Below are 13,011 nucleotides of genomic sequence, written 5' to 3'. Positions count from 1 at the left end.
AAAAGGTGCAGTGACGTATGGAGCTATTTTCTCTCTGATTATGTGAGACAGTATTATAGAGTCAGACTACATTACTAAAGAGTGTCTCGTCTTGGGAACTGTTTGTGACAGAGGCCTAAAATTGCTTAATTGCTCATGTTACATTACTGTAGTTCACACATTATTAAATAATGTGGTATCTTTGCAACAATGATTAAGTCAATTAAGTTCACAGCTTATGTGCTGATGATCCAACACAGTAGAAATACATAGAGCGTGAACATCCAGACATGGAAAGAGTTCCCCCTTTCACGAAATGCGTTCAACCGCAGCTCAGTCCGTTAAAAGAAATCTCAAAATTAGCATCACAAGACAGTGCTTTTTTTGAGCTGTGTAGCAATGAGCAGCTCATCAATGCTTTAAAGAAATGTTCTGTGTTAAGCTAAGTGTATGACGGTGGCTGTGTACTCCTGGCACAGTGTTTTTCTAGTTGAAGTAGTGAGCACAGGTCCTGGGACTCTCCTACTTCAAGCCCTGGAATGCTTCCCTCTCAACATTCTGGGGCTTCCTGACTTAGAAATGAGGCGCTGGTTCCCACATGACAAGAATACTGGTTCTCCTTAATGAGCCTGGGTCCTAGAGTGAGACACATTTTCACACAATGTAGCTCCAAGGCTGCGAAACCTGCTATAAAAATGCAACAACCAAAACTGTTGTTTAACACTCAAAAAGCGATGAATAATAATAGAAAACAAAGAAAACACTGACAGGATTCATTTTTTCCCTGAAGTGATTTTATTACAAAGTTCATGAGGACTTACAGTATTACAAGAGAATTTGTCAACATGCGAAAACAGAACAAAGCCGAACACAGGAGTTTAACAAACTAGTAAGATAAGACAATCCACTGTTCACGATAAACATAAAAACTGATTAAGTCCTCAGGAGGTGGGAGCCGGTGAATGACTACAGTGCAGGCATAGAACGGCCACATTCACACTGACTCAGCAAAGGTCAATCCAACCAAGGCAAGATGTGCACATCTCAAGAAAAACATGTTACAATTTTTATATGCCATCGGCTTTTCTCAGAACTTTTAGAAAGCTTCACTTGTATGTACATAAAACTGTACAAAAACATGGCATCACAAGCAATTTATCCTATATAAATATACCAACAATTAGGATAACAACTAGATTCTCTCTTGCAAAGACATATTTTCAAGGCAATTGTCTTTGTTCTAGATGAACTGTGAAAAAGATGAAATGTTCAGTTAATTTCAGTTCGTTTGGGAGAGGGCCTTTTGAATATGAACCGGAACTGACACTTCAGTAAAGTAAAACGAAAGGAAAAGAAAGAGTAAACAGTTTCTACCAATTATCTTTGGAATTCATGCTAAAATCATCGCCTGCTTGACAGCAGACTTAGGGTTGTGGAGATCTATGTACATTACACCACCAACAGATTTCTTTATTTTTTTTTTCACACAACCGGTTTGCTAAGAGTCTTTGATCAATAAGAAAAAGAAAAAAAAAAAATATCCCTGGCCAATTTCAGTACAGTAAATTTGTCCATCTGTCCACAGAAATGATCACCATACGATACACACTACAGAGAGGCAAAAGATACTCAAGTGAATTCAACATTAAATCAATGTTAAGTACAAATTAAACAGTATTCAACATACTTTTGAGTGTATTTAGGTGCTTCATGAGGTCCTCTCAATTTGATCAAAGAGGGACTGTTCTGTGTTTGAGAGAGAGAAGTAAACACAGTTCATTCAGCATGAGTTCAAAAGAAAGGTCAAACCTGGTGATATATTGTTCCAGGAGTGAGTAGCAGGAGGTCATTATCGGCTGGAGTCCGACTCATTAACAGAGAGGGAAAATAGGCCCAGGCTTGTTTGTGTTTCGCAGACGATTTAAACTCCTGTCATTCAGTTCGGAGTTTACCCCCCTTCATGTCATGTACTGGTGATAAAGTCAAATCTGAAGATGCGTTCCAGATTCACGAAAGTGATATTTAACCTCGGAGATAAATTGGAATGCAAAGTGAATCTGAATTGAGTCAAAGCATTTAAATAGATAAAGTTGTGATTGAGGCTATGTGACACTGGTTTTATCACTCATTGCTATCTTTCTCACTTGTCATTAATTCCAGGTCAGTGATCTTACCCGCTGCTTTGAGTTCGTGAAGCGGCTATCCGCAGCTCTGAGAGGGGTGCTTGGGGGAGCTGTGGGGGGTTTAATCACAGTGTATCATGGCTGTTGTTTGAATTTTATTTCAGTCGCTAAATGGCTTTGAAAACGGCATAATGTGCTTTCTCCCCCTCAAGGCAGGATAATCGCCCACCTTATTTAATCACGGCCATGTCCAGTAATTTCCATATGTTTCCAGTTTAATTATTCTAAACGCTGTTTTCAATGGCAGCGCGATGAGGCAAGTGCTGATAAAAATACCCCTTTTAACTGATTGTAGCTCTGCGGGTGGATTTGCATTATCTGGTGGGTGCCTTGTCCTGGGGGTGTGCTCACACATGCCCTAGCTCAGGACTCATTACTCACCCTAATTAGGAAATGTCCATTCTGGGCTCCTCCACCCTTACTCACAGACACAATCTCACTATGGAAATACTCTGCAGAGGTGAAAGGTATCTACAAATCTAATCAAATCAATGTTTAAATCAAAGGCAGCAGCTAGGCTCTACGATGTTGTAAGGCAGCCTAGTGTTGTCATCATTAACATCCAATTACTGACTAATACATAGTGTCCTTCAGACATATCCTTCAGCCTCACTTGGAAAATCTTTGTAAAGATAAATGAAGCCCACGGGCATGCCCTATTTTTTATTCTCTGTTCAATAGCCAGAGGAGGGAAAATGCCTAATAATTTATTAAGCATGTTGTCCTCAATACAAGGAAAATCATAATTAACAGGAGTTGCAGTGAATCTGATTTGATCCAAATCTAAGTTTAGCCTCAACACTGTCCTGCATTAGATATTGATTACTAACGTGAAATCAAACATTTATTTTGAAATAACCCCTTCCCTCTTCTTTCTAACCTATATATTTATTTGACTTGAAGATCCACACAATCTGTCAATTCTTTGCTTTTGGTGCACTGTGTATTGAATTCACCTCTGCAGTATCTAGTGAGGACTCAATAACAAAGCAAGTGCCCTCAACATAAAGCTCCCATAGTTTACATCAGCGTGACATAACTTCCATAAGTACTCTGCAGGGGCTCTCCACGCTCAAGTGCCCTTTCATGTAAATAACTCCTTTCATCAGATCGACCAAAGTTCTTATGGATCATGAGGGGGAAAAGGACTACGAGCTATAGGGGAGAGGACCGTGAGTTACACATCGAGCCCTGTCTGATTGTCACGATAGAGAAAGAGCTTTTCAAACGGAAACACTGGTTTGATTTCATCAACGCGGTGAGTCACCGGCGTTGATACGAAAAGCCAATCAGAATGCGTCATGTGAGCGCTCTGCGTTTGGTCATTGTGACTCCGGGGTACTGTGGCCAAGTCAACCGTTTTCATGATGAACGATAGGTCACAGTGCTGAGAGTCAGTGGAACATAATGTCAGTTTAAATGTTGCCGCACAGCTTTTCTCCACCAGTGGCGGAGCTCTACAGGGAGCAGAGGTAAAGGCCATTCTACCATGATTAGGGGTCGAAGGTGTGTGTGTTCGCGCGTGTGTGTGTGTGTGTGCGTGTGTGAGATTGTGTGGAGCGGATAAATGCCTACCACGATATCGAGCTCCACTTCTGGAGATGGTTTCAATCAAGTCTAAACAGCAGCAGCAAAGAAAAGCTTAAATATGCTAAAATTCTGAGGCAATTCTTTTTTTTCAGCTTATGCCAGACAAAAATATATGTTGAACACACCATTCAAATGTATTTACAGCACTGTACATTAAGATAGACCGTTTCATTTGATTGTTAGTCAAAAGTGTTACGCCTTCCGATAGGGCCTGACCGGCTGTCTATTAAATTATATCGAGTAATGGCACAAGAGCACTGATCACAACTTTCATATTCAAGAGATCACTTCACAGAATGGGACTTGGCTAATTACAAAGAGAATCAGTTACCACTAAAGTAGCAATTACCATCTGTATTTCCTTTTTGATCAGTTTGAATTGTATCCTTCAAGATTTTGTATAAATAAATGAGTGAGTGCATCAATTGACTTTGTGGAATTCTTAATAAATATGCTAATAAATTAATAATTTAAGGAGGAGATGACAAAAAACAAGTGTTCATGCCAGTGATTGGATGAGTCACAGCCTACTGTTAACTACAAAATGGGCATTGGCTTTAGCATGTGGACAGCCTGTTTCTCCTTCTTGAAGTGGGTGTACCTTTTTCTTCGTTTGTGCACCGATCGGATGATGATATTCCTCACAGGTAAATCTCTCTTTTTGGAGTGTGGGTGGAGGGGGAGGTGGGTGGGAAATCAGAGGCTACGCTCAGGGGCATCTCCTCTAAGGGGCAGTCCTGACTGGCGTCGTGACCGCTGTTGGAATAGGCACTGCGGGAGGGCGGAAGGCGCGGCCGGTGCTCCTCACCACCCAGCCTGGCGCTCCCGTTCGCCAGGCGTCCCAGGCTCCCTCTCTCCTGGTAAGGCACGAAGGTGGAGAGTTTCGGGGGGTTCCTGGCCTTGCGTACGGGGGAGGGATGCCCGGGCATCCAGCAGGCATCCGAGTGGCCCAATTCGCTGCACTCGGTTGTACAGTTTCCGGTCATTGCCACGTCAGGGAGGGAGCGGATGTCTGTGGGCAGGAGAGAGAGAGGGAGAGGGAGAGAGCGAGAGAGAACACAGGGCCATCAGAGAGCTTCATAGTGATAAACATCGGAACATTAAAAAAAAAAAAAAAGTTGTAAAAAGGCATTTGTGAACAGAAATGGTGTCATCTGAAACACCCCATGAAACCCACCCACCCCCCTCCTTGATGTCTTTGCAGCTGTTGCTAAGCAGTCGGCAGCAGTTGCTATGTAGCTGTTGCTATGCACTGTGTAATGAGCACTACTGTGTGTGTGCAGTCCACTCGCTGGTGTGATACATTCAGGAGGTGGCGTGCTGTGTCTATGTCATTTAGAAGTATCCAGCAGCAGTAGGTATGTTTGTAACATATCGCAGCATTGTTGAACATTAAACAGCTATGTATTGATTTCTACTGTATGTAAATGTTGGTCATAAAGGTGTTAAAACAGAAAAAAGAGAAAAAAATAAGCAAGCGTGGAGAGGATGCCACAGACACACATACAGTAGACATACAGTGTTTGGATACAATGAGAATGGCTGGTTCCCCTTCGGGCAAAACCATTGTTGAACGAGCTATTGATTGACAGTGCTGAAATGAGTTCCCTGCCCTTGATTATCATCCATTTTCTATTCAACTGTTCCTAATTAAATAAATGGGCCCATGACCCAGTGACCTCATTTTGACGTACAAGCTGTGAAAGCTCCAAAATAAGTTTCAGCTTCAGCCGTCACTCAAGGCTAACAGACGGTTTCTAAAAGTAAAGCCGCACTCAAGAACCCGTGCATTTGTTTAGCAGAAATGTGCAGCTGGCAGCCAACAGACTTGTTAAGCGGCCCACCTGTTGACAAGCTAAACATACAGCCCAGATTTAATGGAAATACCACTCAATTTATCTTTGTTATCCCTTCAGACTCAGACTAGGACAGCCAAATCAATGTCTGTGAAGAGAGGAGCGGACGACTAAGATCTGCCAGTCGGCCGTGTCACCCCCGTGTAAACTTTTGATTGCTGTGATAAACGCATTACTGTAATGCCTCGATGCTGTCCGCGCCATCAAAGAGCGCGTCCATCACCGGCGTGCTCGCTACAGCGCTGTGTGTGAAGACAGTGTGTGCATTCGTGGAGCAAGCGGAGAGCTGCACAAGCCGAGGAGTAAAAAAGATGCTGCTGCATGTGAATGATGCAACCGCATGAGATGACGTACGAGGGGCTGTGGCGAGAGTTCACAGCTAATAGAGAAAGTGCCAGCTTGACAGTAAGCCTGTGAGACGTACCATCAGTATTGTACTCATGACCGGTGGCGAGATAATTATCACGCAAAATGTCAGACCGCTGAGGCTGGAAAAACTGCATCTGGCCCGCCGAGGCTTCGATCAATCAGGAGCCAAAGTGAGACAGCTCGCGTGATGGCAAGGCACGAGTTAAGATTTTAAACTGCTTAATAAACATTAGTGGAAGGTATTTGTTCTTAATTTCCTGATTTATGTCTAAAATGTTCATTACTCGCGGTTAATCCATATACAATTGTCCCATTGTTTGTGACAGAATGCATAGCTTGATCTATTGTCGCCGTTAATCTCATTGTTGGAATAATCCTAAATCGTAGATGTTTAGACTATATAATTCATTCGCTTTACAATTGAGCAATGATCTGCCTTATTCTTGCTTAATTATATCATTATGCTTACGAGTCAAATTCCTCTCTCTGTTTACTAGGCCAATGTCAATGATTCTTTTCAAATGAATGAACTGCACTTTTATGCCTGATTAAAGAAGAAGAAACTGAGTATGGAGCTCTAAGAAAAGACAAGCAACTGAGCAAAGAGAGTGTGTGTGTGTGTGTGTGTGTGTGTGTGTGTGTGCGTGCGCGCGGCCTCATGCACAGTGATTGGAGTTTCATTTTCTCAGCTCCGCTAAGAGCGTTGTCTGTATGCATCACTGCGGTGAAATGGGCTCTCGCTACAAAAGATGTTCATGGGAAGAGAGTTGGGGAGAGGGTTGAGGAGTACGCTTCCAAGCACAAGCACAGTCGTGTAGGCATCTCCTCCAAAAGGATTTCACACTTGATTAAAACCTCTGCACAGCTTCCAGGAGGTTTATGCCACACCAAGCGGCTTCGCATAAGATCCGGAGAAGCTCCACATCTCAAAATCAGTGTGAAGGCAGAAAAAGGTGCATTTACACAGGTTCTCTAAAACACTCGCCGCAATTGGGCATGTTTGTTTTCTGTAAGGATAAGAAATTGCCATTGCATGTGCGCGTGCGGTGTGAATGCATGCACGGAGAGCTCACAGTTAGAAAGAAATGTGTCATTTCTCTTTGAACTCATTCAGTCGCACAAAAGACGGGATCAAAGACATTAAGGTTAACACTACGTCGGTAATCGACTGTAGGTCGACTGTGTTTTTTAGAAAACGTAATTTTGACTTGCGTGATGGAACGCCAGCTGAAAGAAAACATGTAATGGGAAACGATAACATGCACCGGTGACAGGAATTAAAACATATTCTGAACCGTACTCGTCATCATCAGGGGGCCATAAAATCTGTAGTGACAGCTAAATACATGGTCGAGCTTGCCAAAAGTCTGCCATTTCCTTCAGGCAACGCCAAAGCACAGATCTCACGTCATCAGGAGAGAGCATAAATGCACTAATGGCAGCTATTTTAGTAGGCCATTACCTTGTCTGTTAGTGTTTCATCTAAATTTTATATGCCTTTATTTATAAAGTTGCTTTGGCATATTGTCTGCTCTCAACAGACCGATAACTTCAACCTGTCGTGTTATAGTAATTGTTAACACATGCTTAGCCTTCACGTCAGCTCAAAACATTTTTCCAACATGAAATACAATTAATTGCTCGTCGTGTAGTTATGACAGCGTGTCCCGATCACTATCAGTGTCATTTGTGAAAGCACTTTTTTTTTTTTTTTTTTCCATTTGCGTGCACTGTCACACTCAATTCCATCTTATAAAAAAGAATCGATAGTGATAATTGTACTTTTGCCGTCTGCCTTTTGCTGTGGCTATTAGCCATCTGCAGCTGTAGTGCCCACTTACAGTGTGGCAGAACACCGTCTGCTCCGCACATCAAAACACACTCCCACATTTGGCTGAAACGATCGCTGTTTGAATACGTGGTGGACGGGATAAAGCCAATGAGTCAACCGCGAGGTGAAGGTGCAGCCAAAGGCACGGTGGGAAAAAAAACGGTATTTTCTCACTCGCTCAAGTATGTTTTCTTCTGTACCTGTACCTGAAATAAATCTGCTCACAGTCTGGAACAAACCCTTTAGAGTTTATAGTCTTGTATGTCATGGATGGAGAGCCAAGGTGGACAATGGAGAACAGATGGGCAAACCACAGCACTATTATGCCAGTGGCTGGACCAGACCGACTGGATTTAGAGAGCCTGTGATTTGGTTTTTCAGGCACAATGATATTTCTTGCTCTCTGCACAGAAGAGACTTCTTTTCCTCTAGACTTGGAGATAGATTGCACCTGTAGCTTTCTCCTTTTATATTGGGTCAGTCCTATCTGGCTGCTTCGAGCAATATCGTGAAAGAAGAAGAAAAAAAAAACAGAAAAACAGTAATTTCCACCTTCTTCCACCTTCAGTAGCACATCAACGTCTCACAGTGAACCTTAGCAAAGCTCCTAAAAGCACCTCAACTGCAGTAGCATAACATGCACTCCACAGTGCAGTTACAGAGTGGGGGTACACACAGAGCTTAACCCCCCGGCTGACAGATACATGTGAGGGGTGGGTTTGCATGCTGCTTGCATCAGGGTGCCAGTGGGAGGTGTTGAGTGTCTGAGGCAGGCTTCCTCATCGTCTGATCCCCTGCCCACGGGCATGGGGGAAGCTGCCTCTTCCTGAGATTTCACACTGCTCCTCTCTGTTTGATTGCAAATGCTGCCTCTCCCCACCGGCTGCTTTCCAGCGTGTGCGCCACACCGCTATGATCGATGGCGAACAAATATGAGAGACCCACAGCTCATAGAGGGATGGCGGGGGGAAAAACATCTACTATCGTTTGGGAGTGTGTGAGTGATATTAATGGTATATTTGCGGTCCCTGCAAACAGTTTACGTGGTAAATGACTAAAAAGTTCCCAGAAACAAAAAGAGGAAGAAGAAGGAGCATCTCACATGCGAGCAGACATTAGTGTCTGGTGCCGGCTATCGGTGTACTAACTGGGGTGTGAATGTATTCTGTGGTTGTCATACGCGGTAAGAAAAACAAGTAACCGAGGTTTTGTATCGCTTTAGCTATGACATGTCAAGTCTTGTTATTCAAGCGCTCAGAACAGTTTCTCACAGTAAGCAGAAGCTAGCAAAAGCAGTCTTTTTTTTTTTTTCTCCAGAGGGGAGCATTTTTAAGAGAGGAAAAGTTGCTACAAGCACACAAACAGCGTCGGCACGCACGCGTTCCTTGCTCATTGTAACGGAATACAAAAGAACAATGGAGCAGTTTGCAACCTGAGACGTGCACTTTCACAACTCACGAGCAAAATTAGAATGTGTAGGCTTCAAGGGCTTTTACACCTGGCCTGTGCAGACAGTAGCATGAGAGATACAGCTGCAGTTAACGATTTAGTTGTGATATATGTTACTCTGTGGCTCGCTGGCATGAATTTGTTCTACAGCACTCACGTAAACAGAGAGGCCTGCTTTCTTACGCAGCCGTGATGGAAAAGTGTATTTTCAAGTAATACAAAAGCATGTTTTTATGTCTTTTCTGTCTTTAAAGGACAATAAAAACATGTTGTTGTCATCATATCGCACACACACACACACACACACACACACAAAGACACTTCAATCTCTCATCTTAAGTGGTGAAATGTTTTGCTGGAAACAGGAGACTCAGTTTTTTTCTTGTCACATTGTCTACAGAAGGTGATGCAAGAATAAGAGTTGGTACTGAAGTTTGAGGCACACCGGCCTCCTTCACAGATTCAGTAAGGTCTGAATCCTCAGCTTCCTGAACAGGCTAGCCTCTCGCTGACAAAAGCTGATGAGTGGACATGTCGACCAGAGGCACGTCAGGAAAAGCCGCAGTAGATGGTTCAGTGGGTGATGGTACACCTCCTGTCAGTTCTCTCGCCGTCCACCATTTTGTCTTAGAGTTTCCTCTATTTGAAGACTGCCTTTTGTATCACTGCATTTGACAAAGCCTTAGCACCTGCTGACAGATCACGCTATGCACCAGCTCCTCCAATTGAGAAGTTGATATGCGGTGTGAAATGTCAACCAGTACTAAGGCTTTGTCAGACTGTGACACACACACGAGGCATCTTCAGATAAAACAGATTCAAAACGTTGGTGGAGGACTGGGAGGAAACACTACTAAATGATGATAGAGTTGCTTTTGTAAGTAATATAATCGTTTCTCCGTTGGTGCACGGAGGTGTTTGTGAAATGCTTGTGTAGGGAACAACTTCATGGCTCTGCCCACAACACTATGTTTGGCTTGCTGGCCAATTACTGACTGGAAATTGCCTCCTGAACCTTGACAACGGAATATTGATCTGCAGCGGCTGCCAATGCACTAAAAAAGCAAAACAAATGATTTATCATGAATGTAGGAGATTCAGGTTTATGAATATAAGACCCAGTTTAACATTATTCCTTGACTGACTAAGTTCAAACAATACCGGCTTTGTTTTCACGGTCAATAAATCAAAACCACCAAATAAATACAAAGCATGTCTCCAGATATGAAGAATGAATAAAGAAAACTCTCCTCATTTGCATTAAGACATTCCACAAACCACAGTACAGTGTGTCTTGACCATGGACCCACTGGTACTCGAGCTAACTTGGGAAGAAAAGATGCCTACATCGTTTTCCCTAAATCTTTTATTCGAGCAGTCAGCTCGGATAATAAACAGCATTACTCTATATGCTGGATTCAATCTCATATTCATGCAGAGAGGGCTTCAGGGACTCCGGGTAGAATGCGCATGTTGAGTCTGAAAAGCATTAGTTAGACATCAGTGCCTAAATTTAGAAATTTGCATTTGTTCTTTAGGCCAATGCAGGTATTTTATTAATGCTGTTCATTTAAATCTTTAGCGTGGGCTGCGCCACGGTAGATGCGGGGTGTAATACTAAACACAGGGAGGCTGATTAGGAGTAAAATACAGCTTTTGCACAAAGAGCTACTCCTGACACACGTGTTGAGTATGATGTAAATACACCCGAGCATAATATATGTATATGGCCAATAACAGTTGGGTGTTAAAATGTGTTAAATTGGATAATAATAAAGAAGAAGGTTTACTGGAAAGCTGATTTTGTAGAGGGTAAGCACATTTCACAATCTCATCATATATTTATGCTAGCCATGTAATAATCTGCTCACATTATTACATTAAGGCCCACTCTGGTCCTTCTTCTCTCCGACTCTCTCTCTCCTGAAAGAGGAAACCTTGCATTTCCCATTCAGTTTTCTGTGTAATTTAATTAGAGAAGCTCAAAGAAATGTAGACTAAATCCCTGTGGTGTGGGGTTGTGACTGGACGCTCAATAGGCTGATGATTTTTTTTTTTTTTAGACTTTTTCTTCTGCCACAAAAGTGTACCGCCATTACTAATTCTGCACAGGTCAAGGAAGAAGACGACGGCGCACTCATCAGTTTGAAACAAACTTGGTTAGTGCAAAATGTTAAGAACGCATTGATGGACTCTGCTTTGCTTAGCTCTGCCGCGAGTGGATGCGTGTGCCAGCGAGCAGCAGAGGTCTGTTTCTGGTGCAGATTAGCTAATAAAAAAAAAAAACATGCGAGATTTGATTTGGCTTAATAATTGGTGACAGCCCTGAGGTTAGAAGTGAAGATGGCGCTGAGAAAGATCAACACCAAAAATACCTTTTTTTTTGTGTGAAGTTCACAACTGATTTAATGGGAAATATTGTCATGATAATTAGACAGAACGTTTTATCACCCAGCCCCTCTCTGATTACTGTGTGACATTTACTTGAAGAGTCACTTGTCTATTCCTGTCTCACACCCAAACGTTCTTTCTTCTTCATGTCTGAATGTCTCTTTCTTGGCCCCTGCCTTTGATGCTTTCTTCCTGCTTTAGGCTTTCACATTTGCACTCTATGGCCCTTTCTCCCCCGGTGGCAGCGCTCCATGGCCTCATTCTAGCAGGTAGAGGACGATTTATTTTGCAGAAAAGGAAACATGCAGTCTTACTGTTAATGTTCGTCACATTTACGCCTTTTATTTTCCCTGAACCAAATTTATCCGTAAACTCTTGCAGTAATGGGCTTTTACACTCTGGTCGCAATATGTTACTGTTGTGCTTTTATCTTTGTTGTCGCCCACATGCTGACCTGGCTCTAAGAGCCTCCATTTAACCCATTACAGAATCCCTTGATTTCAATAGAAAATAATATTGTATTTAGACTAGGAGAGGTTGAAAATGGTCACAACAAATAATGCAACTCATCTGCAATTTAATTTTCATCTATACAAAAAACTAAGACTTTCTTATATGTGATCTACATCTCTAATTATCAAAGAAGGAATTATTTCCCCCTACCGATTTTCATCCGGAGTTAATTCCTATGCGCCACTTTCATGCTCCCTATCTCTCACTCACTGATCTTATTGACATGTAAAACGGATGTCTTCCATGATCCATTTGTTGTTTTTCCTCCCCTTTCGATCAAGATGTTATCTCTTTGCTAATTCTGCCTTTGATCTCCCCGGTCTGCAGTGTGAGACATGGTTAACTTGGGAGCGATAACATTAGCTGCTAATTAGCCTACACCTGCGTAGTCTGAATAGGAAGTAGAAATGAAGAACGCAGCTTCAGAGAGTTTTTTTTTGCTCTGTAGTGACATATTCTCGACACTTTTCCATGTCTTTTGCACTACATAGCCTTGTCCATGGCCACGATTGCTCCAGGGAAACTTTAATCATTTGATCATACTTTATATCCTCAAACCAGGCGCCAAATGATCAGGCTCAGGTTGCTATTAGTGTACTTCTCAGTCTGGATGCATTCCAGGCAAACTGCATATATCAGCACAAGCGATATAACGAGGTAAATCTGATAAAAGTTAATACGCACGGATTTAAATAATACAGTCACAGTAGGTGCATCGTTTAAAAGTATGGACAAACATCGACATAATCTCGCAAAATCCGATCTTTAGATTCATGTAAGCAGTCCACGCAGCGGCTAAATAACGACCCCGGAGAGAGGCAAAGCTTTATTTGACCATTTACTGTAGATG

General features: G+C 42.5%; 1 protein-coding gene across 8 annotated transcripts in view; it reads right to left on the bottom strand.

Annotated features, from left to right (window-relative positions):
• Positions 1–751: 751 nt before the first annotated feature.
• pcdh1a (protocadherin 1a) overlaps positions 752–13,011 on the bottom strand; it is a 150,045-nt gene continuing 137,785 nt past the window's right edge. For all 8 annotated transcript variants that reach the window (XM_084373811.1, XM_084373806.1, XM_084373805.1 and 5 more), the window contains one exon: positions 752–4,764. In XM_084373811.1, coding sequence (XP_084229937.1) covers positions 4,394–4,764 — 371 coding nt within the window. In that variant the 3' untranslated portion in view covers positions 752–4,393. The remainder of the gene's footprint in view (positions 4,765–13,011) is intronic.

The sequence above is a fragment of the Pagrus pagrus genome (assembly GCF_965226575.1).
Source record: "Pagrus pagrus genome assembly, chromosome: 14".
NCBI classification, from domain to species: Eukaryota; Metazoa; Chordata; class Actinopteri; order Spariformes; family Sparidae; genus Pagrus; species Pagrus pagrus.
Note: the sequence above shows the minus strand (reverse complement) of the source record. Positions and strands in the feature narration are given on the sequence as shown.